Source organism: Oryx dammah, unplaced genomic scaffold (assembly GCF_014754425.2).
Source record: "Oryx dammah isolate SB20612 unplaced genomic scaffold, SCBI_Odam_1.1 HiC_scaffold_1, whole genome shotgun sequence".
NCBI classification, from domain to species: Eukaryota; Metazoa; Chordata; class Mammalia; order Artiodactyla; family Bovidae; genus Oryx; species Oryx dammah.
Genome location: NW_024070185.1, coordinates 51985282 through 52013266, shown reverse-complemented (window position 1 = coordinate 52013266; position 27985 = coordinate 51985282). Strand labels below are relative to the sequence as shown.

The 27985-nt window shown below is 42.1% G+C and overlaps 1 protein-coding gene across 1 annotated transcript in view; it reads left to right on the top strand.

The window, feature by feature from the left end:
* The window catches only part of PRUNE2 (prune homolog 2 with BCH domain), a 289354-nt gene that overhangs the window by 186412 nt on the left and 74957 nt on the right, over window positions 1–27985 (top strand). The window contains exons 7-9 of the mRNA XM_040256916.1: window positions 7934–8092; window positions 12302–18881; window positions 19221–19974. Of these exons, the coding sequence (XP_040112850.1) occupies window positions 7934–8092; window positions 12302–18881; window positions 19221–19974 (7493 nt within the window). The remainder of the gene's footprint in view (window positions 1–7933; window positions 8093–12301; window positions 18882–19220; window positions 19975–27985) is intronic.

The following is a 27985-nucleotide window of genomic DNA, read 5'->3' as shown; positions in this document are numbered from 1 at the left end:
GCAAAACTCTTATGAAATTAAAAGTGGCATTAGTATTATCTTTGAAGAATTTTCTCACTTGGGAAAAAGAAAGCTTAGAACCTGGGCTCTGCAGTCAGATGCACCTGGGATCGAGTCCCGTTTTCACATGTGTGAGCTGTGCGAGACATCAGTTACTTGTTTGCAGCCTCTGTTTTCTCAGTGCAAAACAGAAATGCTACCCACATTATCTGGGCACTTTAAAGTAGATGATGCAAAGCACTTAACAGAGTGCTTAATGCAGAAATGGTCTGATTAAATTGTTTTAGGCAATATACCTTTGGTTTAAATGAAAATTATATTCATATGTACATTTATATGTTATTTATATATTGCAGTTAATTTTCACAAAATCTTTTTACAAAAGGGCTCTTTTTTAATGATAATATGTGCTGTCTGGCTTTATTTTCAAAATATGATGCATAATATAGTTTAAATAGAGCCAGTGAAGTTTTTACTACTAAAATGAATTGGCTAGCTTATGGGAATAAGAACAATAGAGTTGTTTTTTTTAATGACATGTGGTAAAAACATGGTGAATATCTTATCTTTGCCTACCAATTAAAGTGTGTACAAAAAATGGAATAAATAAAATCTCTTTAATTTATGCATTTTGTGCTCTCATAAATCATTTTCCTGTCAAAATTATCAGACTTTATTATTGCTGAATATTTTAAACATCATAATGAAATATTGGTAGCATAAATCATGAAGCTTTCAGTAAGAACGTTTGTGTACATACCTCAGCATTTTTCATATATCTTGATTTAAAAAAAAAAATAGTCCTCAATCTAAAAGTAAATCCACACAGAGTATAAATGTCAAACCATACTCTTAAATTTCAGTAACTCAGCAATCTATGCTAACCATTGTGCTTACAAGGTAGTTATGGATTGTCATACTATGTTTCTAAGACTCACTCTTCTCGAAGATGAAGCTGTGTGAGCTTGTATTTTAGTCTTGGTAATGATTTCTATATAAGCTTCCTATCTACAGATTTTATCTACTCTTCCTATTTCCTGTAAGAAGAAAAAAAATTCAGACATGATAAATCTATAACTTGTTCTTGACATTAGAAAATAATTTATTTTTATTTTATTTAATAAAAGCATTACTTAATAAATTTCATTTGTGATTTGCAAGAGAGACAACTGTTTTGGATTAAGTGTGTAGTCTAGAGTATTAGATCTAAATGGAAGGTACTAGCATTAGGAGTGGAGAAGGCAATGGCAACCCACTCCAGTACTCTTGCCTGGAAAATCCCATGGATGGAGGAGCCTGGTAGGCCCCTGCTGCAGCAGTGGGGGACAAAAACAAGTAGCAGTTTCCCTTGCTTACTGCCCTGACAGGGGTGTGACGAGCTGGTTCCTTACAGGAGTGAATGAACGGTGTGTCCAGGGATCCGGCCAAAGGGGTGGCTTGGGTGGCTGGCCCATGCCTTTGGTGGTGAGTGCAGGGGGCATGCACAGTACCTGATTTTGCTCCCAACACCTTGTGTTTCTCCCTGCTCTTCAGAAGTGGCAGTTGAATTTTGTGGTCTTTTTGTGTTGTCTTGTCCATAATTTGCCCCAACTGCCCATACGTGTATTTATTTTTAGTCCCTTATCATTTCTTTGTATTTTGTTGCTTAAGGAGTTATTTGTCCAGGTGCAAGCACTGCAGCAATTGGTCCAGGTCCCAGCCTGTCACAAAGGTAGTATGGCACTTGGAATCATGCAAAAGACTCTATCCATGGTGATTTGGCTGAAGAAAAACATCACTATACATTTTTTTGTTTTATTTGTGTAGTGGGAAACTGAAGCTCATTCATTGACTTTAACCTAGAATTAAGGATAAAGGATCCATTAATAAGAAACACTGCCTGATCCAGAGTTTTTATGTTATTTTACTTTTTAAATGACTTTGCTTCAGATGTAACTTTCTCTGTAATCTCACATCTAGGAATTTTACATGTGATTCACTTCAGTGACTTGTGTGTGATTATGATTGCAAAGTTCACAGTATTAGAAAGAATATAAGGCAAGAAATTGTAATATGAATAATCAGTTGCTGTACCAAGAATTTGTAAATTACTTTCTATGAATCTAATTATTCTCATGAATCCTAAGAATGACCTTTAGATAGAATTAGGAAAGAGATTTAATGTTTATTGTCCATTATATGCCAGGCATTGGGCCTGATTTTTGATACACATAAGTTCTTAGTAATCTTAACAGTCTTATGAGGTGAGGGCTTATGGATGAAGACTTTAGAGAAATTAAGTAAACTCACTTAAGACACTCAGCTGCTGCTGCTGCTGCTAAGTCGCTTCAATCGTGTCCGACTCTGTGCGACCCCATAGACAGCAGCCCATTAGGCTCCCCCGTCCCTGGGATTCTCCAGGCAAGAACACTGGAGTGGGTTGCCATTTCCTTCTCCATAAGACACTCAGCTAGTGAATGGCAAATCCAGTTAGCCTCCAAAGACTTTACCAGGAGCTTTGGAGAAAGTACCCTAAGTTAATAGAGAGACACAATCAGATTTTATGTTTAGCAATTTGACTAAATTATGTCCATTTTAATATCAAGATTCTTAATACCCATTGTATTTTAATTTTACTATATATTATTTGCATACATATAGAAATGACATTCTCATTTTATATGATTGTAGAAATTATTTTCTACTTTATACTATGTCTGATGTTTTCTTGTGTTATTAAGTATTCTTTGATAGTGTGATTTTTAATACCAACATAACATTCATTTATGTTACTATTCCATAATTTATTGAACTATTTCTCTATTGTAGGACATTTAGATTGTTTCAAAATTTTAGTTATTATAGTAATAATCTAGTGAATAGCTTTGTCCATAAAACTTTCATGTGCATATATGATTATTTCTTTAGAATATATTTCTGACAATGTATGAGAATGCCCATTCAGCCATATTTACCAATTATAGGAAAAGAGAACATAAAACATTTTCAAAGGATTTCTTTGATTATTAATGATTTCAGGTATTTCAGTTGTGAATTGTTTTTTATGTTCACCAGCTGTTTTTTTTTCTATTGCTATGTCTACTTTTTTGCATTGGTTTATAAGAACTCAGTTTCAAGGATATTAAACCTTTCTCTTCCCTGTTAAAAAAAAAAAAAAGAAAAAAATAGTAAATAATTGCATTGAGAAACTCTTGAGTGAGTTTTAAGCTCACGAGTATCATGGTTTTGACTACATTTTTCAAAGCTCTGCCTTGGTCCTGTGTGAAGAACTAGTCATAGGGAAAGGAGATGAGCCACTTCAGGGAGACCAGGAGACTGTCACCCAAGTTCAGGGGAGAGGTGCTGGTGACTGCGGCCATGTCAGTAACAGAGATGGAAAGAAGTGAGAGAAGTGTTTGGACTTGAGATATGTTTTAGAGGGAACGTTAATAAGAGTTGTGGATGGATTATGTGAAGAATGAAGGGGAAAAGAGGATAAAGAATAATTCCTAGATGTTTGACTTGAGGAACTGGGCGAATGGTGGTACCATTTCATGCTATGGAGGAAACTGGGGTGGAGGTAGGTTGTATTTTATTTGCGACACTTATGAGATATTGATGTGAGGATATTACATGGGTAAATCAGGTTAGCATTCAGGTGGATGTGATTTGGTTGTCATTGGCAGATAGATGATTGGAAAGCCATGTGACGATGAAGTCACTAAGGAGAGGGTGTGAACAAGAAAGAGGTTAGGAACATTTAAACGTTGACTAGGGGAGAAGCAGCAGCAAAGATGATGGAGGAGGAGCCAATGAGTTGAGAGAAAGTGTAATGACAGGGAAGTGAAGGAATTAAGTGTTTCAAGAAAGAGGGGAAATCAACCTCATGAAATTATTGGGAGAAGTCAATTAAAGTAAGAAGAGGAACTAGATTTTTGGATTTGGTGACCTGGAAATGATTGATACTTTTGAGAAGAGCAGTTTCAGTGGAATGATTGGAGGGGCAGAAGTCTGACAGGAGGGATTCAGAAGACTGTAGAATAGGTACATATGACTATTGTAAGGAGAGTGGTTTTTCTCTCAAAGAATGTGCACATTTAAGCACTCAGTTGTTTATAAGACATTATTTAGATCACTTATTTCATGTGGTGCACTAAAGCTAATAAGCATATAGAATAAAAACTAAATTTTTCAGAGCAATGGATTAAGAACTAAAATGGGATTTTGTGAGAGAATGGAATTTTCCATTGCATTTGTCCAAGTACTTTCAAGCACAAAAGTCGTACGTCTGTTGGACACTATCACTATCTTGGTTTTCATATTAGTAAGACTATAGCCCTGTCCTTTCTGTTTGCCTGCCCTTTGATCTATCATCAACCTCTTCTGAGGGCCCTTGACATCTACACCTTGGCTTTTGGCCAAGAAATAGCAAGACCTTTCTCTCCCTACATTTTCAGGCTTTCTACTAATTTCAAAACCAGGAATTGCTCAAGCAAAATAACTCATGACCTCTAAAAATGTTAACGATCTAATCTCTGGATCCATGAGTGACAAAAGACTGTGACTGGGACCACTTGTCTTTCTTCCTAACTGATATGTTGAAATAGTCTGGGCTTTCACCAGTCAATTTTCAGGTTTAACGATTAGTAATATAACTTCCTAAATTTCATGCAACAATCTCAGGCTGGGGTCATATTTCAAATATGGAGGGTTGGATGATGGGTGTAGAGGTGGTAAATGAAGGTTGTATTCTTTTATTTTCTAAACCTTTGGCAAATTGGGATATGTATATGCATATAATTTTAACTTAAGGTGGGAAAACATTTTGGAGATATTTGAGCAGATTAACAAATAGTATTTGTATACGTGTAACTAAAATAGTAATTTATCAGGTAGAAGGCAGATGGGGGGAATAAAATGCCAACCTGTATCTACAGTTGGGTTGTGTTCATGATGAAGTGGTATTTATTCAGGGCCAGCCTAGCTTGTCAGCAACATAAGAGGTGTCGCAGCACATGACTCCCTGTGTAGCTAGAAGACAATAATAAATTATCTCCTATGCAAACAGTACCAGCATAAAACAGAACAAACAAACCCTGCCTCCCAGATTCCTGAAGAATCTTACTCTTTTGCTTGTTTGATTCTGTTTTAAACATGAAATTCCTGGCATTATCCTAAAGCCAGTGAGATCGAATCTGGCTTGGGGAATTTTATTAGGGTGGATAGGACATAGTAGTTGATAATCTCTGTTTTGGGGTTACTGTAAAAGAAGTATTTTGTTTCTCGGATTCACATAAATCTTTGTATTATTAATACTCTGTGTGATCCTGTGGAATTCAGGGCCACCCAGAGGAAAACTGGGGAAGTATTATACAAAGGAGCTTGATTCTAAGAATCACTTGAGGTACATAATGAAATTACAGATTCTTGGACCCAATCCTGGGCTGCTAAAAGAGAACCTCTGACAAAGTGGCCCAAAAGTACACATTCCAAGGTGATGTTAATCATGAGGCCGGAATGAGCAGCAGGGAGCTGAGGGCCTGGCTCAGTAAGAGGCCGATACAGCACTGAGAGAGTGCAAAGGGTTGGTTCACAGGAAAATATATAAATTAAAAATGGCTCTGCAGAGCAGTGCTTTTCAGATTTCCATGTGCGTTTGAATCGCCTAGGATTTGTGGGAAATGCAGATTCTGCTTCAGTAGGTCTGGAGTGTGACCTGAGACCCTGCTTTTCCAACAAGATGCCTGATGGTGCCAGTGCTGCTTGATTAGAGTTTAGCAAGATCTTGGGGCCATCATTTTAATACAAAGTCCAGAGAGACTGGAGCTCAGCCAACATTTTTGAATAGCACATATTCCACAAGTAGGGCTTTGAATAATGCTGATTCTCTTGAGTGCTAATCTTGCACTCAGGTACCAGTAAAACCTACTTACTCTTGTCTGAGGGACCCAGCTAGAAGGGTCATGGTAATTACTCTCGTGTGTCAAAATCTCTTTAGAAGTTGTGTGTCTTCTTTCAAGGGTTTATAAATACGTTGGGGGGAATGAGTTTATGCACATCATGAAAAAAAATATTTTGAAAGAAAAATTCTAAGTCCTTTTATGCCAAAGCCTTCAGTCATTGGAGATAAGATGTACATGGTTGTTGTCCATTGTCTTCCTTTGGGACCTCATCTTTTTTTACAATTCATAATAGCAAGAAGCTCAGCATTGAGATTCTTGATAGTTAACACCAATAATGATTTGAAATAATTTTATCTATTGAATGCACATTGTGTATAAGGTCCAATGGAAAAAAAAAACCTCATTCTAAAAATCTACTTTTGTGAGTGAATTAATTTTTGAAGTACTTATTTAAAGATTATTATTATGACACTTGGACAGTAAATTAAATGCATGAAAGCTGACTGTGTGCATACTTCCAAAAGCTATTGTATTTGAGCATCATACATTTGATTACCAGGTCAATACAATAGATCCTTTGTATTCAGCAATATATCCTGAGATCTTTGTGAATTGCCATGTGCACTTCCTTGTAACCAAAAATGAAAGTAGCCTCATGAGATGCCTCATGAGAGTAGTGGCCACAGGAGTAGACAGCAAGGCTCCTAGAGGCCGGGAAGCCACTGATGGGTTGGGTCCACCCAGTGGCCAGGTTTCTCATATTCTCTCTCGGTGACCTTGTCAACCTTGACATTTAGCTCAGCAGAAATACAGCGTACATGTATTATTGGATATTTCAAGTGGCTGGTGAATAGTCTAAGCTACAAATATCGAATCCACAAGTGTTAAAGAGCTACCATTTACAAACATTCATCTGGACATGAACAAAGTCCGCACCTATATATGCTGCAGTGTTTAGCTCTTCATAATGGTTATTTGAGGTGGAGGTGTGTGGTATTTCCACTTCCTTTGGGTTGTTTTTCTGCACTGCTTTAATGTTTTACCAGTGGCATGCATAATTCTGATGAGTTTGTAATCAGGAAAAAATTAACAGAATTCTTTATATCTCTTGAATGCACATTAAGGTGATTTTCATTGAGTAGAGCTATGGATTATCAGATGATGATTATATGATTGTCATTTACAGGTGTTATTAATATTATATATATATACTATGATAAAGGATTATATAGCATAGGTTGATTTTCTGTGTCTCTCCAATCATTCAATAAACTTTTCTTGAGCAACTGGTATATGCCAGCCATTATGCTAGGGGGTAACATATGGTCTTCAGTGTATTTTTTTAAGAAAGAGAGATAACCATGCAGACAAAAAGTGAGTCTCATTGTAGTTAATAAAATTCAACAAGGCCAGGACATTCCCACAGATGATGTGAGCCACAGGTCTGGGTACACTCTGTGATGATGGGTCCCTTTTCCACAGTTATTCATTCCTCTTTAGATATCACATAGAAAGAGCAAGCAGATCTGACGTCACATCCCTGACACAAATCTCCTAGACTTCTACTTTGGAATAAATAGCATTTGGTAAACTCATTTGAGTATATCCTCAGGAATCCTGCTTGGAGTTAATAATCATTAGAAAACAATTACAGAAAAAAACAATAACTTCCTCCTACTTTTCTAGTGGGTTGTAATAATATTCTACAGACATTCCTATGTCATGTGAACAATAAAAGGAAAAGTACGTTTTACGAAGTCAAACATTTTAGGGAAAAGATGGTAAGCTATTTGTTCCTCTCTAAACTGTTCTTAATGGTAACAGCAAAGATGCCTTCCTTTCTTGGTTTAGGAAAACAAAACAAAACAAGGAATGTATATCTCAAGCCATAGTATGAAAAGTTTGAAAACTTTCTCAAAGAAAAGTATTTATTTCATTTGTATCTAATAATAAGTGTCATTGGCAATACATCTTAAGACTGGAGAAATTTGTGGCATGATTCACCAGCGCTGAGCAGCTTGGCGTTAATATCAAATTGCCTGTTGTTTCAGAACTGTACATTTCACAGCAATATCACCAGTGATTTGAAAGCGTTCACAGACAAGTTTGGTTTTGATGTCCTCATCCTCCTGGCCAGTTACCTGTCGGAGGAGCAGCAGCCCAGACAACAGATCGCTGTATACTCTGAGAACCTAGAGCTGTGCAGTCAGGTAAGAACTTCCTTGACCCAACGATCTCACTGAATCCGCATCTGCTGGCTCTCAGAACATGGGGTAGAAGATGGCAATGGACTGATGGCTTAGAGAAATTGGTCCAAGAGATAAGGTCCTAGAATTTGAGTTTTAAGAAATGGTGGAGGCTGGGTTTCCCTGGTGGCTCAGTGGTAAAGAATCTACCTGTCAAAGCAGGAGACACTGGTTCAATCCCTGATCTGGGAGGGTCCCACATGCAGGGGAGCAACAAAGCCTGTGTGCTACAACCATTGAGCCTGGAAGCTCCAACTGCTGAGCCCACGTGTGACAGCTGCTGAAGCCCATGTGCTCTAGAGCCCGTGCTCCACAACAGGAGAAGCCGCCACAGTGAGAAGCCCATGCACTGCAAGCAGAGAGTAACCCCTGCTTGGTGCAGCTAAAGGAAAGCCCAGCGAAGACCCAGCACAGCCAAAAATAAATAAATTAATAAATTGATGGTAGCTTAAATGTTACTTTAAAAGAAGAAATGTTGGGGGTATTTTGCACAGTTGGCTAGTTATTTCTCAAATTTTTAGTTCTGATGCTATAAATAAATTAACTAATTCGTTTTAAGTGCTTTAATTCAGTTTTTAAGTTTTTAGCTGTTATGCTCTGTTACTAACCGGAATTGGCAGTGAGGTAAATGTTGGCTTTTTTTCATTTTTTAGTTGAGATATAATTGACAGATAGCCTTAAGTTACTTTCAAGTGTACAACATAATGATTCAGTGCTTGTATATGTTGCAAATGATCACCACATTAAGTTGGTTTAGTCACTAAGTCATGTCCAACTCTTGCAACCCCATGGACTGTAGCCTGCCAGGCTACATGGGATTTTCCAGGCAAGAATACTGGAGTGGATTGCCATTTCCTTCTCCAGGGGATCTTCCCAACCGAGGAATCGAACCCAGGTCTCCCACATTGCAGGCAGGTAGATTCTTTACCGACTGAGCTATGAGGGAAGTCTAGTTAACACCCATCATATATATAATGATATTTTTATATAATTATATATTTTTTATAATATATAATTTTTTTTCTTGCAATGAGAACTACTCTCTACTCTCTTGTGTGCGAGCTAAATCCCTTCAGTTCTGTCCAACTCTGTGTGACCCTATGGACAGTAGTCCACCAGGATTCTCTGTCCATGGGACTCTCCAGGCAAGAAAACTGGAGTGGGTTGCCATTCTCTTCTCCAGGGGATCTTCCCAACCCAGGGATCAAACCTGAGTCTCTTATGTCTCCTGCATTGGCAGTCAGGTTCTTTATCACTTGTGCCACCTGGGAAGCCCTTCTACTCTCTTAGCAGCTTTCAAATATGCAGTACAGCGTTAACTATAGTCACCATGCTGTACATGACATCCCCGTGACTTATTTATAGCTGGAAGTTTGTACCTTTTGACTCCCTTCACCCATATAAGGACTTTAAAAGAGCCCCATAACCATTTCTTTTGTTGGCTGAATCCATAAAGAGAAAGATCATATCTTTTTCACCCAAGTAAAAGTCATCATCCTTTGGGTGCTGTTTTCCTTGAGGATTGCTACCTGATAATAACTAACAAAATTTAGTCCCTGACTAAATACCTGTTTGGTTCCCAATGCTTAATAACTGATCTGAAGCTTTCATCAAAGTTAGTATTTTGACACGACCACTAATCAAATACCTTGGATACCTTGGACATGTTTGAAAAAAACATATATTTCTCAAAAAAAGTTTTCCTCCAGGTACTATAATAAAATTCGGTTTGGGTAATCAGTCAAACCATCTTGGTTGAGAGCTGAGTCGTTTAACCCAACGTTTTTGTAATATAAGTAGACAGAATTAGGACTTCCCTGATGGTGCAATGGATAAGAATCTGCCTGTCAATGAAGGGGACATGGGTTTAATCCCTGGTCTGGGAAGATTCCATGTGCCATGGAGCAACTAAGACCCCCATGTACTACAACTACTGAGCCCACATTCTAGAACCCACGAGCCACAAATATTGAGGCTGGATGCTGCAGTTACTGAAACCCAAATGCCTAGAGCCTATGCTCTGCAGTGAGAAGCCACCACAGTGAGAAGCCCATGCACCGCTGTGAAGAGCAGTAGCCCCTGCTCACCACGACTAGAGAAAGCCCACACAGCAAGAAGGACCCAGTGCGTCCAATATAAATAAGTAAATTTTAAAAAAAATAACATTCCTTTAAAAAAAAGTCAATGAAAATAGGGCAGTGATATACCAAATCAGGCATATTGAATAACTAATATGAGACTATACATAATTCATTATAATATGGATGACACAGACATAGAACCATTTCATCACTTATCTTTCCTCACTAATGGCTTAGACACCTGGTCTACTCACAGATGGCTAGAGGTGAAGTCTCAACTCCCTTCTTTTCAACATCCTCACTTTCTGTCCCCCAAGAGATCCATTTTTGGACACTCTCCAGGTTCTCTGTGCCCTTAAGTTCAAATATGAACAAGCCTCCTTCTCTTGCTGCAGATACATTTGATACCCTTCTGACCCATCTGTGAATTGCATCACCAGCCTGTGGCTTTTTCAGTGCTTTGTTCTGCACAGAGTTTCAAAGCTTTTGTTATGTCTTATAAATAAAATTTTATTATGTCTTTGCTCACTGGTTTCCTAGGGACAGGACTAAGGTCTCCTAAGCCTCTAAAACAGTGGTTTCAAATCACTTTTTGTAGCAAACTGATTTAAACATGGGTTAATCTAAAATAGACAGAAGTAGAAGATAGATGAAGGATTAGAAGCTCTTGAGTTGACTCCACCCTGTCTCTCCTCACCAGCCTTCCCCATCTATCACTTAAGAGACATCTCCTTGAGATCTTAAGCAATACAAAGTCAGGACTGCTCTAGAGGAATCCTTCTATGACCATATGGTCACAGTTAAGGGTCAACCTCTATAGCTCAGTTGCCTGAGTTCAAAAATGTGGCTCCATCCATTGAGAGCTGCATGCTGTTGGTCAAATTATTTAAACTTTCTGTGTCTCTATTTCCTCACTGAAAAAATGGGGATAACAGGAGGGCTACTGGGGGGCTTCCCTGGTGGCTCACTGGAGAAGTATCCACCTGAGTGCAAGACACCCAGGTTCGATCCCTGACCCAGGAAGATTTCACATGCTGCAGAGCAGCTGAGCCTGTGTGCCATAACTCTTGGGCCTGAGTCTGGGAGCCACAGCTGTTGAAGCCCCTGCTTTGTAACAAGAGAAGCCAGCTCAATGAGAAGCCCACACACCTCAACGAAGAGTACCCTCAGTTGCTGCAACTAGAGAAAAACCCGAGCAGCAGTGGAAACCCAGTACAGTCAAAAATAAATAAAAAATAATTTTTTGAAAATGTTCTACCTTGTAGAATTATTGTGAGGATTAAAGGAGATATTGCACATAAAATCCTTAGAACTGTGCCTGGCATATGAAAGCAGTCAATGAATGTTAATTATTATTATTGTATATGTGAGCTTTGTATGTATAACTGTTTTTGTTGTTATTATCTCCACTTAAACTCTGGGGCTATTTCAAAGGCCCAGTGTGCAAAGTGTCCTCAGCATTTCCCAGGAAGTCATAGAGCTACAGCGCAGTTTTGGCCTCACATCTCCCTACTTTCCATGGAAGCTCTGTCTATTCTGGGCTCAGTGTCAGCACTTCTGGGGGCAGGAAGAGAAAGCTGGAGCCTGAGTGCTGTTGAGAAAGCTGGAAACTGCTTCCTCTTCCTACTTTCTCCTTTATCTTAAAGCAGGTCTCAGCTGCCTATGACAAACAGGAGTCTTCCTTCTGCACCATTTTCCCTAGTCCAGTATTTTCCCCCCAGTTTTGTCTACAACTAGCATTATGTCTGCCTTTCACAAAGCTGAATTTTGCTCCTGTTGGATGACGGCATTAAGTTACACTGAGGAAAGGATTTAAATAGTTTATCTCTCTTTACCTATAACTTTTTAGAGCCAGCAAAACTGAGCAACTGGATTTGGGGTTCAACCAAAAGCCAGTTTGGTTGAATTAGAGAATGTGGTGGTAAATTAAGTGGAATTTGGTGTGTTTTGCATTCTACAATTCTCAGTTCTGTCTTTTTTTCTAGACAGATGAACACAGATTAATTTTACATTACAAAAAATTAAGAAAGACAAATTGCAAAGGACAAAGAGAACCTGAGTGCTCACACAAATCCCTGTTCCTCCCCGACAGATCTGCTGTGAGCTAGAAGAGTGCCAGAACCCTTGCCTGGAGCTGGAACCCTTTGAGTGTGGCTGTGATGAGATCCTGGTGTACCAGCAGGAGAACCCTTCAGTGACTTGTGATCAGGTGGTTCTCCTTGTCAAGGAAGTCATCAACAGGAGGTGTCCGGAGATGGCCTCCAACAGCCGGACATCCTCCACAGAAGCAGTGGCAGGCAGTGCCCCGCTTTCCCAGGGATCTTCAGGGATTATGGAGTTGTATGGTTCTGACGTAGAGCCACAGCCCAGCTCCGTGAATTTCATGGAAAACCCTCCTGATCTCGGCGATTCTAACCAGGCCCAGGTGGATGTCAATGCGGACCTGGTGAGCCCAGACAGTGGGCTGGCCACCATCAGGAGCAGCCGCTCATCCAAGGAGAGCTCCGTGTTCCTCAGTGACGACAGCCCTGTGGGAGAAGGGGCGGGGCCTCACCACAGCCTCCTCCCAGGGTTTGACTCCTACAGTCCCATCCCCGAAGGAGCAGTAGCGGAGGAGCATGCCCGCTCTGGAGAACACGGTCAATCATTCGACCTTTTCAACTTTGACCCAGCACCCAGGGTTTCTGGGCAGTCCCAACCATCCTCCCATTCTGCAGACTACTCCCCAACAGATGACTTCTTTCCCAACAGCGATTCCTCAGAAGGACAGCTCACCATGGGGTCTAAAGAACTCGACAGGAGGGGGATGGACATGCCTAATTATTCATCCAGTTCTCTCTTGTCGGGGGCTGGCAAAGAGAGCCTCGTGGAATTTGATGAGGAGTTTGTCCAGAGACAAGAAAGTCCTGGGGATAATTCTGAAAGAAATTTGAACCTGACAGGTTTTATGCAAGATGAATCTCCTTCTCCAGAAAGTCTAAAAACTGTTGGAAAGAGGATCCCACCAACACCTATGAACAGCTTTGTGGAAAGCTCACCATCCACTGAAGAACCAGCTCTGCTCTATTCAGAAGACGTAACCCCCAAGACAGTCAACACAGGTCACCCAGGGCCACCTCTAACCCGGGTGCGCTGCAGCAGCTGGTGGGATGGTTTGGAAATCGACTCTAAAAATATCGCGGATGCATGGAGTTCCAGCAAGCAGGAATCTGTCTTCCAGAGTCCCGAGTCCTGGAAAGATCATAAGCCAAGCCCAGCTGATAGGAGAGCCTCAGACTCTATATTTCAACCCAAGAATCTCGACTTCCCAAAGTCAAGTCCCTGGGAGTCAGAATTTGGTCAGCCTGGGCTGGGCAACAAGAATATTCAAGACTCAGATGAGAAAAGCTTTCAGTTTCAGGACATGCCCCCTGAGAAATCACGTTTGCTGAATGTTTCTCCTCACGGAACAAACCACCTGATAGAAGACTTCGCTGCCCTGTGGCGTTCTGACCGCTCTCCCACCGCCATGCCTGAGCCGTGGGGAAACCCCACAGATGCTGAGGACCCAGCGGCTGCAGCGTCATTCCCAGCCTGGAGTGCATTTGGTGAAGAAGGTGATGCCAAAGCTTTGAAAAATACTTGGAATCTGCACCCAACGAGCAGTGAGACACCTTCTGTGAGAGACCCAAATGAGTGGGCCATGGCCAAAAGCGGGATTGCTTTCCCTTCAGAAGACCTCGTGGACAGTTCACCCAGTGAGGCAAATAATGAAGCAGTTCCAGAAATCTGGGGCAAGAAGAACCATGACCCCAGGGATGATATTCTCATATCTGGAAATCCCTCGTCTGATCTGGATCATCCGTGGAATAGTTCTAAGCCAGCAAAGGACCATCAGAACACTGTGGTGGACCAAACAATTATGGGCAAGGTGTACAAAAATGTAGATTCTTGGAACTTTTTCGAGGAAAGTAACAAGGAAGGAGGTTCAGATGTCCCAGCACCGTGGGAGGACTCCTTCTTATCTTATAAATGTTCTGACTACAGTGCATCCAACATGGGGGAAGACTCAGTGCCCTCCCCCTTAGATACCAACTACTCCACCTCTGACTCTTACACTTCACCAACATTGGCCAGAGAGGAGAAAGAAACCAAAGACAAGCCACTCACTAAAGGGGAGGGTTTTGAGTCGCAAGATGCTAACTGTACTGCAGGGGGCGCTGACATGCCTCCTCAGTCCCCGCAGCCGCCACCAAGAAATCGAATTAGTTCAGGTCCTGGGAACCTGGAAATGTGGGCTTCATCTCAGGCGGATGGTGGCTCAGAAATAAATGCCACTCACAGCCCAGATAAAGATCTACTCCAGGTAGAGCTCACGGACGATCAGAATGTCTCCCTGGAGGATGACGTGGGGGAAAGCAGCCAGTCCAGTTATGACGACCCCAGCATGATGCAGCTATACAACGAGACGAACCGACAGCTCACACTTCTGCACAGCAGTGCTGACGCCCGGCAGGCAGCCCCTGACAACCTCGACACGTGGAACAGAGTGATTCTGGAGGACACTCAGTCTACTGCAACCATCTCGGATATGGACAATGACTTGGACTGGGATGACTGCAGTGCGGGTGTGGCCATCACTGGTGAAGGTCAGGCACAAGGGTACATGGCGGAAGGTAGCGAACCTGAAACCCGATTTTCAGTGAGACAGGTGGAACCCTGGGGCGTGGAGTATCAGGAGATAAATCAGGCAGACTGGGAACTCCCTGCCTCTTCTGAGCACAGCCTGGACGTGGCTCCTGATGAATACCACGTGCTGAATGAGAAAAGTGGGCAGCTGGTCGCGAATAGTATTTGGGATTCTGTCATGAGAGATAATGCCATTTCATCATTAATGTTACCTAGCCCATCGTACGCTGCAGATACAGAACAGAGCAGATCACCTCCTGAAACAACCAGCTCATTAGAAAAAATTCAGGATAGTCACATTGCAGATGTGCTGGAAGCCTCTGGAGCCAGCGAGTCTGAAACAATCGATCCTGACAAGCAGGACACATGCAGAGGAACCCTGCCAAGTGACACGGCACATCTGGTGACCAGACTTGAGAAGCCAGAGCGTTCTGCATGCTCAGATCCCTGGAAGGGTCCTAGCTATGGAGAAAAGGAAAGTGAGAAGGAATTCCACGGAGCTGCTGATACGGAGCACTCCAGTGATGAGCTAATGGATGGAGCCTCGGAAGCTTCTGGAAGAGAGCAAGGTAGCCAGGAATGCCCATCCCCAGCTGCATCTGATCATCAAGAAATCTCCAGTGAACCAGGCAAAATCAGAAATTTTTCAGTGACTTCCAGTCCTCAGACCAAGGAACCCCAGGAAGTATTAGAGCAGGAGAAGGGGTCTTACACTCCAGACCCCTGTGATGTGCAAACAGAGGTGTCCGAAGATCACTTGCCAGCAAGAGAGACCTGTGAAGAGCACCTCATAAGCCCCAGGAGAAATTCAAGTGAAACTACTGAAATTCCAGGTAGGCTGAATTCCACAAAAAGTGTGTCTCTACCTAAAGTGGATGTGGAGAAATCTGAAGAATGTGACATTCTGGAGCCAGAGAAAATTAACCAAGAGCCACCTGATGAATGTCCCCAAGGCCTGGACTCTTGGGAAGGCCCTAAAGACAGGGATGTGCTGGTCAGTGGTGCAAGTTCTGAGAGAACTATGAATCTCGAAGTTAAGAATACTGAAAACAGCCCTCCAAGAGCCAATTTATCAGGAAATGATGACAGAGATAGTATTTCCAGTGAGTATACGCTTTCAAGTGCATCCAGTCCTGACATAAATGATTCTTCGGCTACACTGCCTTCCTGGGACCAAGGACCCAATACTGGGCATCAGAAGGAAAATCAAAATGATTGGAGTACACAGAATCACCAAGAATCTGAACTAATGACTACTGATGGTCATGTAGAAATAGTTGCTGAAATGCAGGGTTTGGAGAAAAACAGAATGGACAGGTTTGAAAGGAGCTTAGATCACAAGGTTCCTAAATTTTTAGAGTTTTGGGGTGACTCAATAGATGGTGATTCCTTTTCTTCTTTATCCAGCCCAGAAACAGGTAGATATTCTGAATATTCAGATACGTATCAGGAAAGAAATCTAGTGGTCAGCCATCAGGAGAAAAATGAACGTGATGTTCCTGAAACTGTACAGCCAGAGGACACCAGCTTCATTTCAACAAGCTCAGGTTCTGATGATGATGGTGAAGGCTATGAAGAGTCAGTGGATAAAGAGATCCATTCGGATACTTGTCAAGTGGCTCCGAGTGAACTCAGAGCTTGGGATTCATTGAATAAATCTAATAAGTCCTTGGCCACAGCAGATCCTGAATCTGAGCAATGTTCTGTTTATAGAGGCAGTCCAGAGCGAGCAGAGAATGAGAATAAGTCAAACCCATCCTGTGATGATCAACAAAGCAGCCCTGATCGCTGGAATTTCTCACCAGTAAGGGAGACTGAATTACAGGTGACAGAAGTCGATAAGGAAACAAGGTCTTCTCCAGAAATAGAGAGGACAGGAGATGTCATATGGCAAATATCTCCCAAAGCTGAACCAAATAATGAAAATTACTCTAAATTGGAAATGGCTGACTTCTCAACTGAGAGCACAGAGTGGTGGAAGGCCTCCCTACAGGAAGGGCGACCAATCGAGAGTGCATTTGAAGGAGAATTATCTAACTCAAGTGCTGTGCTAGAAATGAATTCCTCAGTGTGCGAAAACATGGGTCCTTGGGGAGTGCCCATTCAGGGTGGTACTGAATCCCTGGCACTACATGGTACCAATCCTTTCAATGATAACCATCAGTCACCCTTTCTCGATGATAATGGGGAGAGTGCCCACGAGCAACTTTGGAACATTCAACCAAGGCAGCCAGACCCAGAAGCTGATCAGCTTAACCAACTTGTAATATTGGACCAAATTAAAGACACAGATTCCAGAGAACAAACCTTCATGTCTTGTGCCGGTGACGAACTCCCCGCTGAAGTACCTATGCAAGAACAGTGTCAGAATTCAGTGCTGTCTGCCTGGGACCAGCCAGACTCCTCTTGTACTTACGCAGATGAAAATGGATACATTGTGTCTGGTGTAGCAACAGCTGAGTGTCAAGAAACAAATTGGTGGGAAGAAGAAAAATCACACCCAAGTGAAATGACAAATTCAAACATCACCTCTGAAGATTTCCCTGCTGTCAGTTCTTCCACCCGGATGATGAACAAGTCAGCCTCTGAATGGAGTGAGTCTACCCCTACTGAGAGGCCCCAGGGCACGTTTGTTCCAGATATTTTACACGGCAACTTCCAAGAGGGTGGGCACCTGGCCTCAGCTTCGCCCGACTTGTGGGTAGGTGTGAAACAGCCCTTCAGTGCGAAGACAGATGGTGAGAATCCTGATATACTGACTCACTGTGGCCACGACAGCAATTCCCAGGCTTCCAACAGCCCTGATGTTTGTCAGGATTATGAAGTAAAGGCAGAGACTGAGCAGCACGTTGATGCTGGGCTGGGGCCTGAAGGGGCAGCCAATGAGCTGTATCTCACTGAGCCAGACACAGATGAAGAATCCAGACAGGAGCCTGGGCAGGAATTCGCCCCTTATACTTCAGAGCTGTCCTCTGAAAATGTCATTCCACTGCCTCCAGTCAGCAAGCAGATAAACACAAATGACTCATCTCAGCCTTCCTCTCACGAGTGTTTTCCTGAACCTTCCGAAATTAATGGTGAAAACAATACAGGTTTAAAAGCATCAGAACAAGGAGCCAACCCAGATATGGCACCAATTTGGGAACCTGTTGACAGAACAATCTCAATGATTGAAAATGTGGAAACTGGTATCTGTGTAACTTACCAAGAGCCAACTGTGGACGACAGTAGGTCTTCGATATCAGAAGACTTTCTTCCTCAGAGGCAGACCGATGCAGGGGACTTGTTGGACCATGAGCAGCCCTTTGTTACTGAGAATCCTGCCATGATTCCTGATGCTTTGCTAGCCTCAGACACTTGTCTGGATATCAGTGAAGCTGCCTTCGACCACAGTTTCAGCGATGCCTCGGGTCTCAACACGTCCACGGGAACAATAGATGACATGAGTAAGCTGACGTTATCAGAAGGCATTCCTGAAACGCCATTTGATGGGGAGACAGGGAAGCAAGATATCTGTTCATCTGAAGCCTCATGGGGTGACTTTGAGTATGATGTCATGGGCCAAAATATTGATGAAGACTTAATGAAAGAGCCTGAACGCTTTGTCTATGGTGGCGACCCTCCCTTGGAAGAAGATGCCCTGAAGCATGAGTTGGCACCTTACACACCTCCCTTTGATTTGTCCTATCTCACAGAATCTACTCCTGGCATTGAAACCACAGAGGAAACTGGGACTCCAGAGGATGAGTCTTTGGGGAGCGAAGCAGCAGAGATACTGCTTTCTGCCCTTCCTGATGAAAGAAACCAGGAAAACCATGCTGAGACCACAGACAGACAGCCCGAAGGCCAGCCAGTTGTGCTGCATATTCACGAAGACCCTGAGTCAGGTCCTTTGCCTGCCAGAATCGATGCCAGCCCTGAGTTGTCTCCATCACACATTGACTGGGAAGTAGAAACAGATCATTCAGATTCACCAGCAGGTGGAGACATAGGACCACCAAGTGGTAAGAAGCCTTTCATTCCTCCACGCTCGAGAAATTGCTGCTTTCATTCAATTAATGCATTTGTAAAATGCACTGTTCCTACCAACGTTGGTACAGAGGAACTAACTACATTTGCAGTGCATGCTCAACCAAGTCTTGACTTCCTGCAGTAATATCTGCTGCTTATATAATAACTGTCCTTGAGAGTGCATGCACATTAAACAGCTCTACAAAATGAAGTATTTTAAAAGTGTTTTTTATCTCTCTCTCTTTAGATAGATCATTTGCAAAGATCACAAGTCACATAATGTGTTAATGAAGCCTTGTTCTCTCCTTCTCACCTTCATTTTTCACTTCTAGGTGCCAGCGAGGGAATATTAGAGTTGGCAGAAGAAAAAATAATTCCTACCGAAGAGCCTGAGCAGGTAAAATCAGAACATGGGGAGGAAAGGAACACTGAGAAGAAAGAAGATCGTCATGCATTGCACATGGATTACATACTTGTAAACCATGAAGAAAATTCACTGCCAGAGCCAGAGGCCTGTGAAGCTACAGAAAGCACATCGGAATTAGAAGAGCTTCATGTAGATTCCGAGGAAAAAGGGCTGCCAGAAACTCGGTTAGCCAGCTCCCCGGACACAGGTCAACCAGCTTCCTTAAATGAAAGAAATCATCTATCTACAGAGAGAATGTCTTCCAAAGATGATAAGAGATCATCTTTTGAAAGCCCTGGGCAAGACCAGAGTTGGATGGTCTTGGGCCGTAGTGAGGTTAGTGATCCATCATCGGAGACCATGGACTCAGGACCTGGATGGTCTGGTGAGGCTGTGGAGCCAGCCTCTGATCACAGCTTGGGCCAGAGCCCCCAGATACAGATTCTGGAGGAAATGAAGCCTCTGGAATCTTTAGCACTAGGGGAAGCCTCTGATCTGGGCAGCCAATCACGGAGGAGCAAGAGCCGAGGCAGAGCTGGCCCTGATGCAGTTATGTTGCAGCCTGTCACCCATGACAATGAATGGGAAATGCTTTCACCACAAAACATAATCCCTGAAATGGAAATGGAGGAGGAGACAGAGTTTCTTGAGCCCAGAACAAGGAAACTGAGACCAAACGGGTAAGCAAAAAACTACATTTATTTTTTTCATGGAAACTCTTTTGTTAGAGACTGGGGAACCTTTGAGGGATTATGGAGTATGAAGAATATCTAGATGATAGGAGCTTTGCTTACATGTATTGCAAAGCATAACATCAGTGAAAGCAGCTGCTAGATAACCATAATGATTACGAGGATTTGTGTACATTTTCAGCCAAAAAAGGCCCTTTAGTTTCCATCCACAGTCTTACACTTACCTTTCTGACTTCATCTAACTTACCTAACTTCCTTCATCTACTCAATACCTGTTTTACTTTTAAGTAGTTAATTGGTACTGGAGGGGAACAGATACACATTTATTCATAGTGCAAGGCAGTTTGCACACATTATCTTACTTAATTTCTACAACAACCCTCAAGTAGGTTTTAGTTTTTATACATACTAGTGGAGGGTAGGGAGTTGGGGCTCAGAAAGTTTCTATAACTTGCCGAGAATTAAGTAACCAGAGTGGGCACTCTGAGATTCAAAGTTTTCCACCTCCAAAACCTGTGTTTTCCAGCAGACACACTGCCTGTCATATAGAAAAGGTGATTCTGTTTTTATGTGAGTATCTAACTTACTGATAGGGAATGAAGAGACTCCATAGCAGGCTTAAAATCTTAATGTGAAACATGCATTCCTTAATTGACTGAAAATTAGCAAATAACCATCAAACCAGTAATTCATTCATTCATTTGCTGTTTGGATTTTGAGAATCTGCTCTGGCCAAGTTTCTGGGTAGCCAGTGGACATTGTTCTTGTTCTGAAGTTTCCAGGCCCTGCTAAAACTGTTTAGGGTGGTTCATTTCTCTTCACTTGCTCTGATAAAGCACCCCTGCTTCCAGGGACAAAAGGACATGTTGTGAAAAGTATCTTAAATTACATGTTTCCTCCTTAAAGTAGTGGAGAAAAAGTACCTTTTTCTTACTCATTTTTTTTTAAGTTTAGTTTTTAGCTTATATTGGAGTACAGTTGACTTACAGTGTTATGTTAGTTTCAGTTGTACAGCAAAATGATCCACTTGTATATACACATAAATCCATTCTTTTCCAGATTCTTTTCCCATATAGTTCATTACAGAGTACTGAGTAGAGTTTCCTGTGCTATACAGTAGTCCTTGTTGATTAGCTATTTTTATATGCAATAGCATGTATATGCGGAGAAGGCAATGGTACCCCACTCCAGTACTCTTGCCTGGAAAATCCCATAGATGGAGGAGCCTGGTAGGCTGCAGTCCATGGGGTCACTAAGAGTCAGATATAACTGAATGACTTCACTTTCACTTTTCACTCTCATGCACTGGAGAAGGAAATGGCAACCCACTCCAGTGTTCTTGCCTGGAGAATCCCAGGGACAGAGGAGCCTGGTGGGCTGCCGTCCATGGGGTCGCACAGAGTCAGACACGACTGAAGCGACTTAGCAGCAGCAGCAGCAGCATGCCCTCTGCATGTCAGGGCAGCTGGATTTCAGCCTGGCTCTACCACTGCCACTTATGTGTTTTAATTAACCCTAGATTTAAGTTTCCTCATCCGTAAATTGGTGGGTTGGGCTGGAGGATCTCGTGTCTTCCTTCATTACTGAATCCTGCAACTTTAATTTGTATATAAATAGAAAGTGTCCAGGGAACTTTGACATTCACATTTCTCCGTGAAAGGAACAGAGAAATCAGAAAGAACAGTGGAGGAATGTTGAAGGTTAGCAAAGTGCTATCAAGAGTTAAAAGCTGTGCCCTGTTCAAGTGCAGCTTCATAAATCCAGACATTTTCAGTTGGCCTAATCTTTCTTTCTTCCTGTCAAGCTGTTTCCTTCCAGAGAGACCTAAGATCCGTTATCAGAAAGAGTAGCAGATGGATCCCAGCGGCCCTGCTGGCATTGTTATAGATTGAGCTCAGAACACAGGCAGCCTTGAGTTGGCTGAGCTATTGTTTGGCTTCTTGTCTGCATTTTGCACATGCCGCTGAAATCCAGCAGATGATAGTGTTCAATGGTGCCACTTTCCCCTTTTAATGAGATTTCTTTGCTCATCTCTTTCTACTCAGCCCCTGCAGGAATGAAAATTTTCTCACAACTGGGAAAGGGGACAGATTTTCCCACTGGCATTTGTTTCCCCTTTTACCTAAATAATCTGCTCTGAAGTATTTGAAAGCTTTTCTCTGTGCTAGATTTTGGAAGGATGTAGAATTATCTAAAACAGTGGTTTTCTAAATGGGGCCCTAAAACCAGCAGCCCTCAGCATCATCTAGTACTTGCTAGGAAGGTATATTACTTGCTCTACCCCATACCTCTTCAATCAGGAACTTCACTCATCTGTTTCAATACCTCCTCCAAGGCATTCTGATGCACAGTAGTTTGAGAACTGCTGGTATGAAACTTAGTCCCATCCCCCTAGGAGTTTTTGATAAAAGAGTTCAACATAAGGTAGATAATAGTGTGATATTTAAATCAAGATAGATGATGGCCAATGTCTGTTTAAATATAAATAGCTACCAGTTATGGATATTGGCCCTGGACCAGGTTCTAAGCATTGTATATGCAGAGTCACATGTTACCATGGCAACTGCATGAGGTAAGGATTACACAAGGGAGGAAACTGACGTTTAGGAAGTTTGAATGGCTTCTCTGGTTTATAGTTAAAAAGTGAAGAAGCAAGGATTTCAAAGAGCCTCTTTATGTCTGGAGTATGTGTTAATCCTAGTAAATTAAGAGGCATTTGTGTAGACGCTTTTTTTTTCAGTTGGAGGATAATTTTTTTACAGTGTTGTGATACAACGTGAATCAGCTCTATGTGTACATAGATCCCCTCCCGCTTGCGCCTCCCTCGCAGCCCCCTCAACCCATCCCATCTGTCTCGGTCATCACAGAGCACAGGGCTGAGCTCCCTGTGCTATGCAGCTCTTCCCACTAGCTAGCTGTTTTACACAGGGCAGTGTATGCCTGTCAGTGCTCCTCTCTCCATGGGCGCCACCCTCTCCTTCCCCCACTGGGTCCACAAGTCTTTTCTCTACAGCTGCATCTTCTCCAGATTCATCAGTACTATTTTTAGACTTCATATGTATATGTGTTAATTGTGTAGAATACTTTTATGGAGGAGGAACAAGGATGGCTTATTATCCAGCTACATCAGGAGGCAGGGTGCCCAGGACCCATGATACTTTAAAAGGCCCATGAGATGTTTTAAATTTTCTTTTCAAATCAAAAGAAAAAGTGATTGTATTCCTATGTGACTTATATTCTGGGGTGGATTATATTTCTTTATACCAACGCAGATGTGAAACAAAGTTTTAGGGTTTTGTTTTGTTTTAGTAAGAGAAGGGGCCCATGGAAGCAAAATGCAGAAGACCTACAGAAGTCATGTTGCGGTCCTGAGAGGCACAATTTGAGACAGGCATTAAAGGAAGGCCATAGTCTGCAAGGGTGAAGAAGTGGGTGAGAGGCTACTGAGTTAACTGGGGGAGAGTAGCATAAAGGAAATCTGGAGACTGGAAGGCGGTCATGGAAGCAATGAGAAGATGGCCATATTTTACACACCAAAAACCTGGAGACATCTGATGCATCATCTAATCATAGGCCAAAACCAAGACTGTCTAGAAAAAAATATATTAAAACCTGAGCTTCAAAAATAAAAAGTAGGCTAATAGTATACGTAAGATGACATACCAACTGCAAACTGACTTCTTGCCCTCATATCACCTGCCACACCCTCTCTGAGCTCCCACACTGTTTGGAGAGCAGTGAACCATATTTTCAGAATCTGAGGGAGCATTGGAAAGATATGTTTTCTCATCATACCCCACCTACTGTCTCTTGTTAACAAAACTTATTGTGAGTGCTGGGAAATAAATGTCCCCCTTGATATCTTCACCATTGTGTTCTAGTTCCTAGGATTCATCTTCCCAGAGGATTTGCCAACAGCCTGGTCATCTTCCAGCTGTAGACCCACCCAGGATTGCACGCCAGTTCCCCTGAGAGTGAGGCATATACCTGATCTTTCCTGGGTGGCCACAGAGAGCATCTGCAGAGTAATCTGCGGCACACAGGCTTTTCTTAAAGCAAAGAACCGTGTATATGTTTATTTTAAGGAAGGTGTAGTTGTAAGAATGTCATGTGAAGAAAGGGTAAATGGTATTAGTGTTCTCCAGAGAAACAGAACCTATAGAAGCAATATATATGTATGAGAGAGGGAGGAAGGGGAAATTGTTTTAAGAAATTGGAATTGGTTCATACTGTTTTAGAGGCTGACAAGTCTGAATTCTTTAGGTCAGGTTAACAGGCTAGAAACTCAGGCAAGAGTTGTTGCAGTCTTGAGTCAGAATTCTGCAGGGAAGCAGGTTGGAAACTTAGGCAGAGTTTCCTTGTGGTAGACCTGAAGAGAGTTCCTCTCTTTTCAGGAAACTTCAGACTTTGCTCTTAAGGCCTTCAACTGATTAGATGAGGCCCACCCCCATTGCAGGGGGTAATCTCCCTTACTCAAACTCTGGTGACTTCAGTGTTGATCGTATCTAAAAAATATCTTCACAGCAACATCTGGACTGGTGTTTGACCAAACAACCGGGCACCGGAGCCTGTCCAACTTGCCACCTAGCATTATCAGAGGTTATATTCAGGAATCTGAACTATATACTAAGAGCATGGAACTAAGAGAGGATGGAACGTTTGTAAATTCACCATTGGAATTATGTAAAAATGGGATGATTGCTATACAACTATGTTGGCTTCCTATAGGTGTGGGGTAAGGATATAGCTGTGTGGGATGATAAAAGGAAATAATTTTCAAAAAGACTAGGAAAGCTGGTAATACTTGCTGAGTCTTTTGTAGATTAATGCAGCAAAGGGCAGTGGGTGAGAAAGAGGGGAGAGGGATGGAAAAGAGGGGGAGATGTTGTCATGTGTCCTTTTGAAACAGAGTGTTTAGAAGGAACCTAATCCTTACATTTATGGAGCTGTATCTTTCAGTTTGCGGTATAGTTGGTTTGCAGTGTTAATGTTAGTTTCAGGTGTATAGCAAAGTGAATCAATTATACATGTATCCATACTTTAGATTCTTTTCCTCATATACAACAGAGTATTGAGTAGAGATCCCTCTGTTATATAGTAGGTTCTTATTATCTATTTAGATTAATATATAGTAGTATTTTTGTCAATCCCATTGTCTCCTAGTCCTGTGAGGTGAGTTATTTGATGCTCCCTAAAATAAGAAAAGGACTTCCCTGATAGCTCAGTTGGTAAAGAATCCACCTGCAATGCAGGAGACCCTGGTTTGATTCCTGGGTCAGGAAGATCCACTGGAGAAGGGATAGGCCACCCACTTGAGTATTCTTTGGCTTTTCTTGTGGCTCAGCTGATAAAGAATCTGTCTGCAATGTGAGAGACCTGGTTTGATCTCTGGGTTGGAAAGATCCCTTGGTGAAGGGAAAGGCAACCTACTCCAGTATTCTGGCCTGGAGAATTCCATGGACTCTATAGTCCATGGGGTTGCAAAGAGTCAGATATGACTGAGTGACTTTCACTTTTTAAAATAAGAAAGACTTTTTAAATACAATATATTTTATATTCCCCATGACCTGCTTCTTAACGGTGATCTCTGTGCTTTCTTTTTTCTTTTTAAACTAGTGATTTGGGGCCCTTTCTTCCCTAACAAGACTATGGGAAAGAATTTGCCTTTCTCCTTTGAAGTGACACCATTAGAAGATCTTTTTACAGTTTTTCATGAGACCTTCTGAAATCAACTTTTTCTTTCTATGACTTCCGGTTGAGAAGTTAGTACATTGGGTCTTACACCCATGTAAATGTTGGAAATGAAAAACGGGAAAAGGAATAATCCGTCCACTCTTTCTCTCAAGGCTGCTTAATGATCTGTTTGGGCTTTCAGAAGAATCAGGCTCTTTGAGCGCATACTGCCTCCTCTCTAGGTCTTGCTGTTTGAATGGGCTCTATCCCAGTTCTAAACATTTGCCCTTTCTCCAAGGTAAATTGATATTCTGTAAACTACAGTGTTCCCTTGTTTATTCACTGTTTTCTGGTTTTGCCCTGAACCAAACCTGGAAGACCAAACTTGGCACTGATTCTTCATTTATTTTTGTAATTATATTTTATCATTTGGTGTGTTATATTTGGTGACCTGGTGGTGATAATTGTGTCATTTAATGTTCTTTAAATTGGCACTTCCAGCCTTAGTCTTTCTCTCTCTCTTTTTTTTTTTTTTGTTTTGTTATTTTGGTGTCTCCCCTACCTCCATTCCACTCCTGCCCAGCCACCTCTGCACTTCTGGCCAGCCCTTCCCAGAGTAGACTTCCCACAAGTGCTAGAAGATAGACAAATATATTTTCTTTAGTCCATCCAATTTCCATTTGCAATAGACATGGCAAGTTTTATTATCCCAATTTCATAGAAAAAAAAACTGATTCAATAAGTGAGCTGTTTAATGTCATCTGGAAACAAGAAAATGGTAAAATTGAGGCTTGAACTTAAGTCTTCTCCCTTCTAGCTCAGTGCTTGTCAAATGAGACAGAGAGTAACTCTTTTTGAATTTCCATAGATTGATGTATTTATTCCTGTTCTCCTGTTGTCCCATGGAAAGGTTCAAGTTCAAGAGCCAAAGTTCCCAAAGGGAGATTTTGAGGATAACTGAGTCAGAACTCACCCCTGACTTTTCACACTGTCATGTGGCCAGTCACTGAGCTCTTTTCACACTTGAGCACTTATTTCCTGCCTCAGCAAATCCATCACGGCCACTGCCGTGTCAGTGAGCTGCTTTTCATCTGTGAGGTGTGGCACCAACTCCAGCGGCTGGAGGCCAGAGGGAGGCGAGCGAATCAGACCCCTTGGTGTAAATATGTATATCTGTACAGATATATATATTTCCAATATTCTATTTATTTGGCTGCACTGGATCTTAGTTGTGGAACACAAGATCTTTAGTTGTGGCATTCTAATAACTCTTAGTAGCCGGCATATAGGATCTAATTCCCTGACCAGGGATCGAACTTGGGCCCCCTGCATTAGGGGCGAGGAGTCTTAGCCACTGGACCACCAGGTAAGTCCCAGATGTGGTATTTTGTGGTGAGGAATTTTATAGTGAGAGAAAACCACGAGCACTAAGATGAGGTGATACAACCCAGCTGTCTTGTGGGAGAAACACCCACCGAGGAGCCCTTTTGTGCTGTGTTGGCTTCTAACTTGAGGAAATATCCAAGGATCCAAGGTACTTCTCTGGCTGAAATGGGCAAATGTCAAACCTGAGGTCAGGAAAAAAGACCTCCATGATAATTGATGGCTTTGAGGAAGACGAGAAGTCATGTCTTCTGAAAGCAAGATGAACTAGAGTATCAGGGACTCAGCAGGAAAGAGATGCCACGTTCGAATAAAGATAATTGAAGAAATATCTAATAAAGGGACTATTTACAAAGACAGTGGAAACTTTTGAGGAACTCACAAGGAATCGTGGGGTAACCCAGGAATAGTAACAGAACAGCTGTTGTTATTCTTAGGCCTCAGAAGTGATGAGAAGCAGTGAGTCCCAGACCCAGAATGAGAACTTTGGGTAGAAAGGGCCATCCTACAAGGAGCAGGGCATGGTCAGCCTGAGGCATTCTGGAAGGAAGGAAGCCTCCTTCCTTCCTCCTCTGATCTCCCTCCAGCAGCCCTCATGGGTCAAAACAAAGTGGAATTTAGAGAGTGAAGGGAGGGAGCCTCCCAGGGAGAAAAGCAAGGTGGAACACGTTGGAAAGTGGACCTGAAGAAGCAAAGAGAAGCTAGACAGCACAACTGGCTTAATTGGAGAGTGATGGAAACTTAGGTTCTGAAAAGTGTGCTGAGTTATATAAACATACAGGATCAGTTTGGTATGCCTCCAGTGCTTTGGAGGATTTGTTTTCAAGATACTTATGAGAGTTCCTTTAAGACAAAGGCTGTCAAAAAGTCACTTTAGGATTAGGTCACCCTTTGTAGAAATCCAGGCTATACCAGTGGAGGAAATTAGAATACCTTCCCTTCA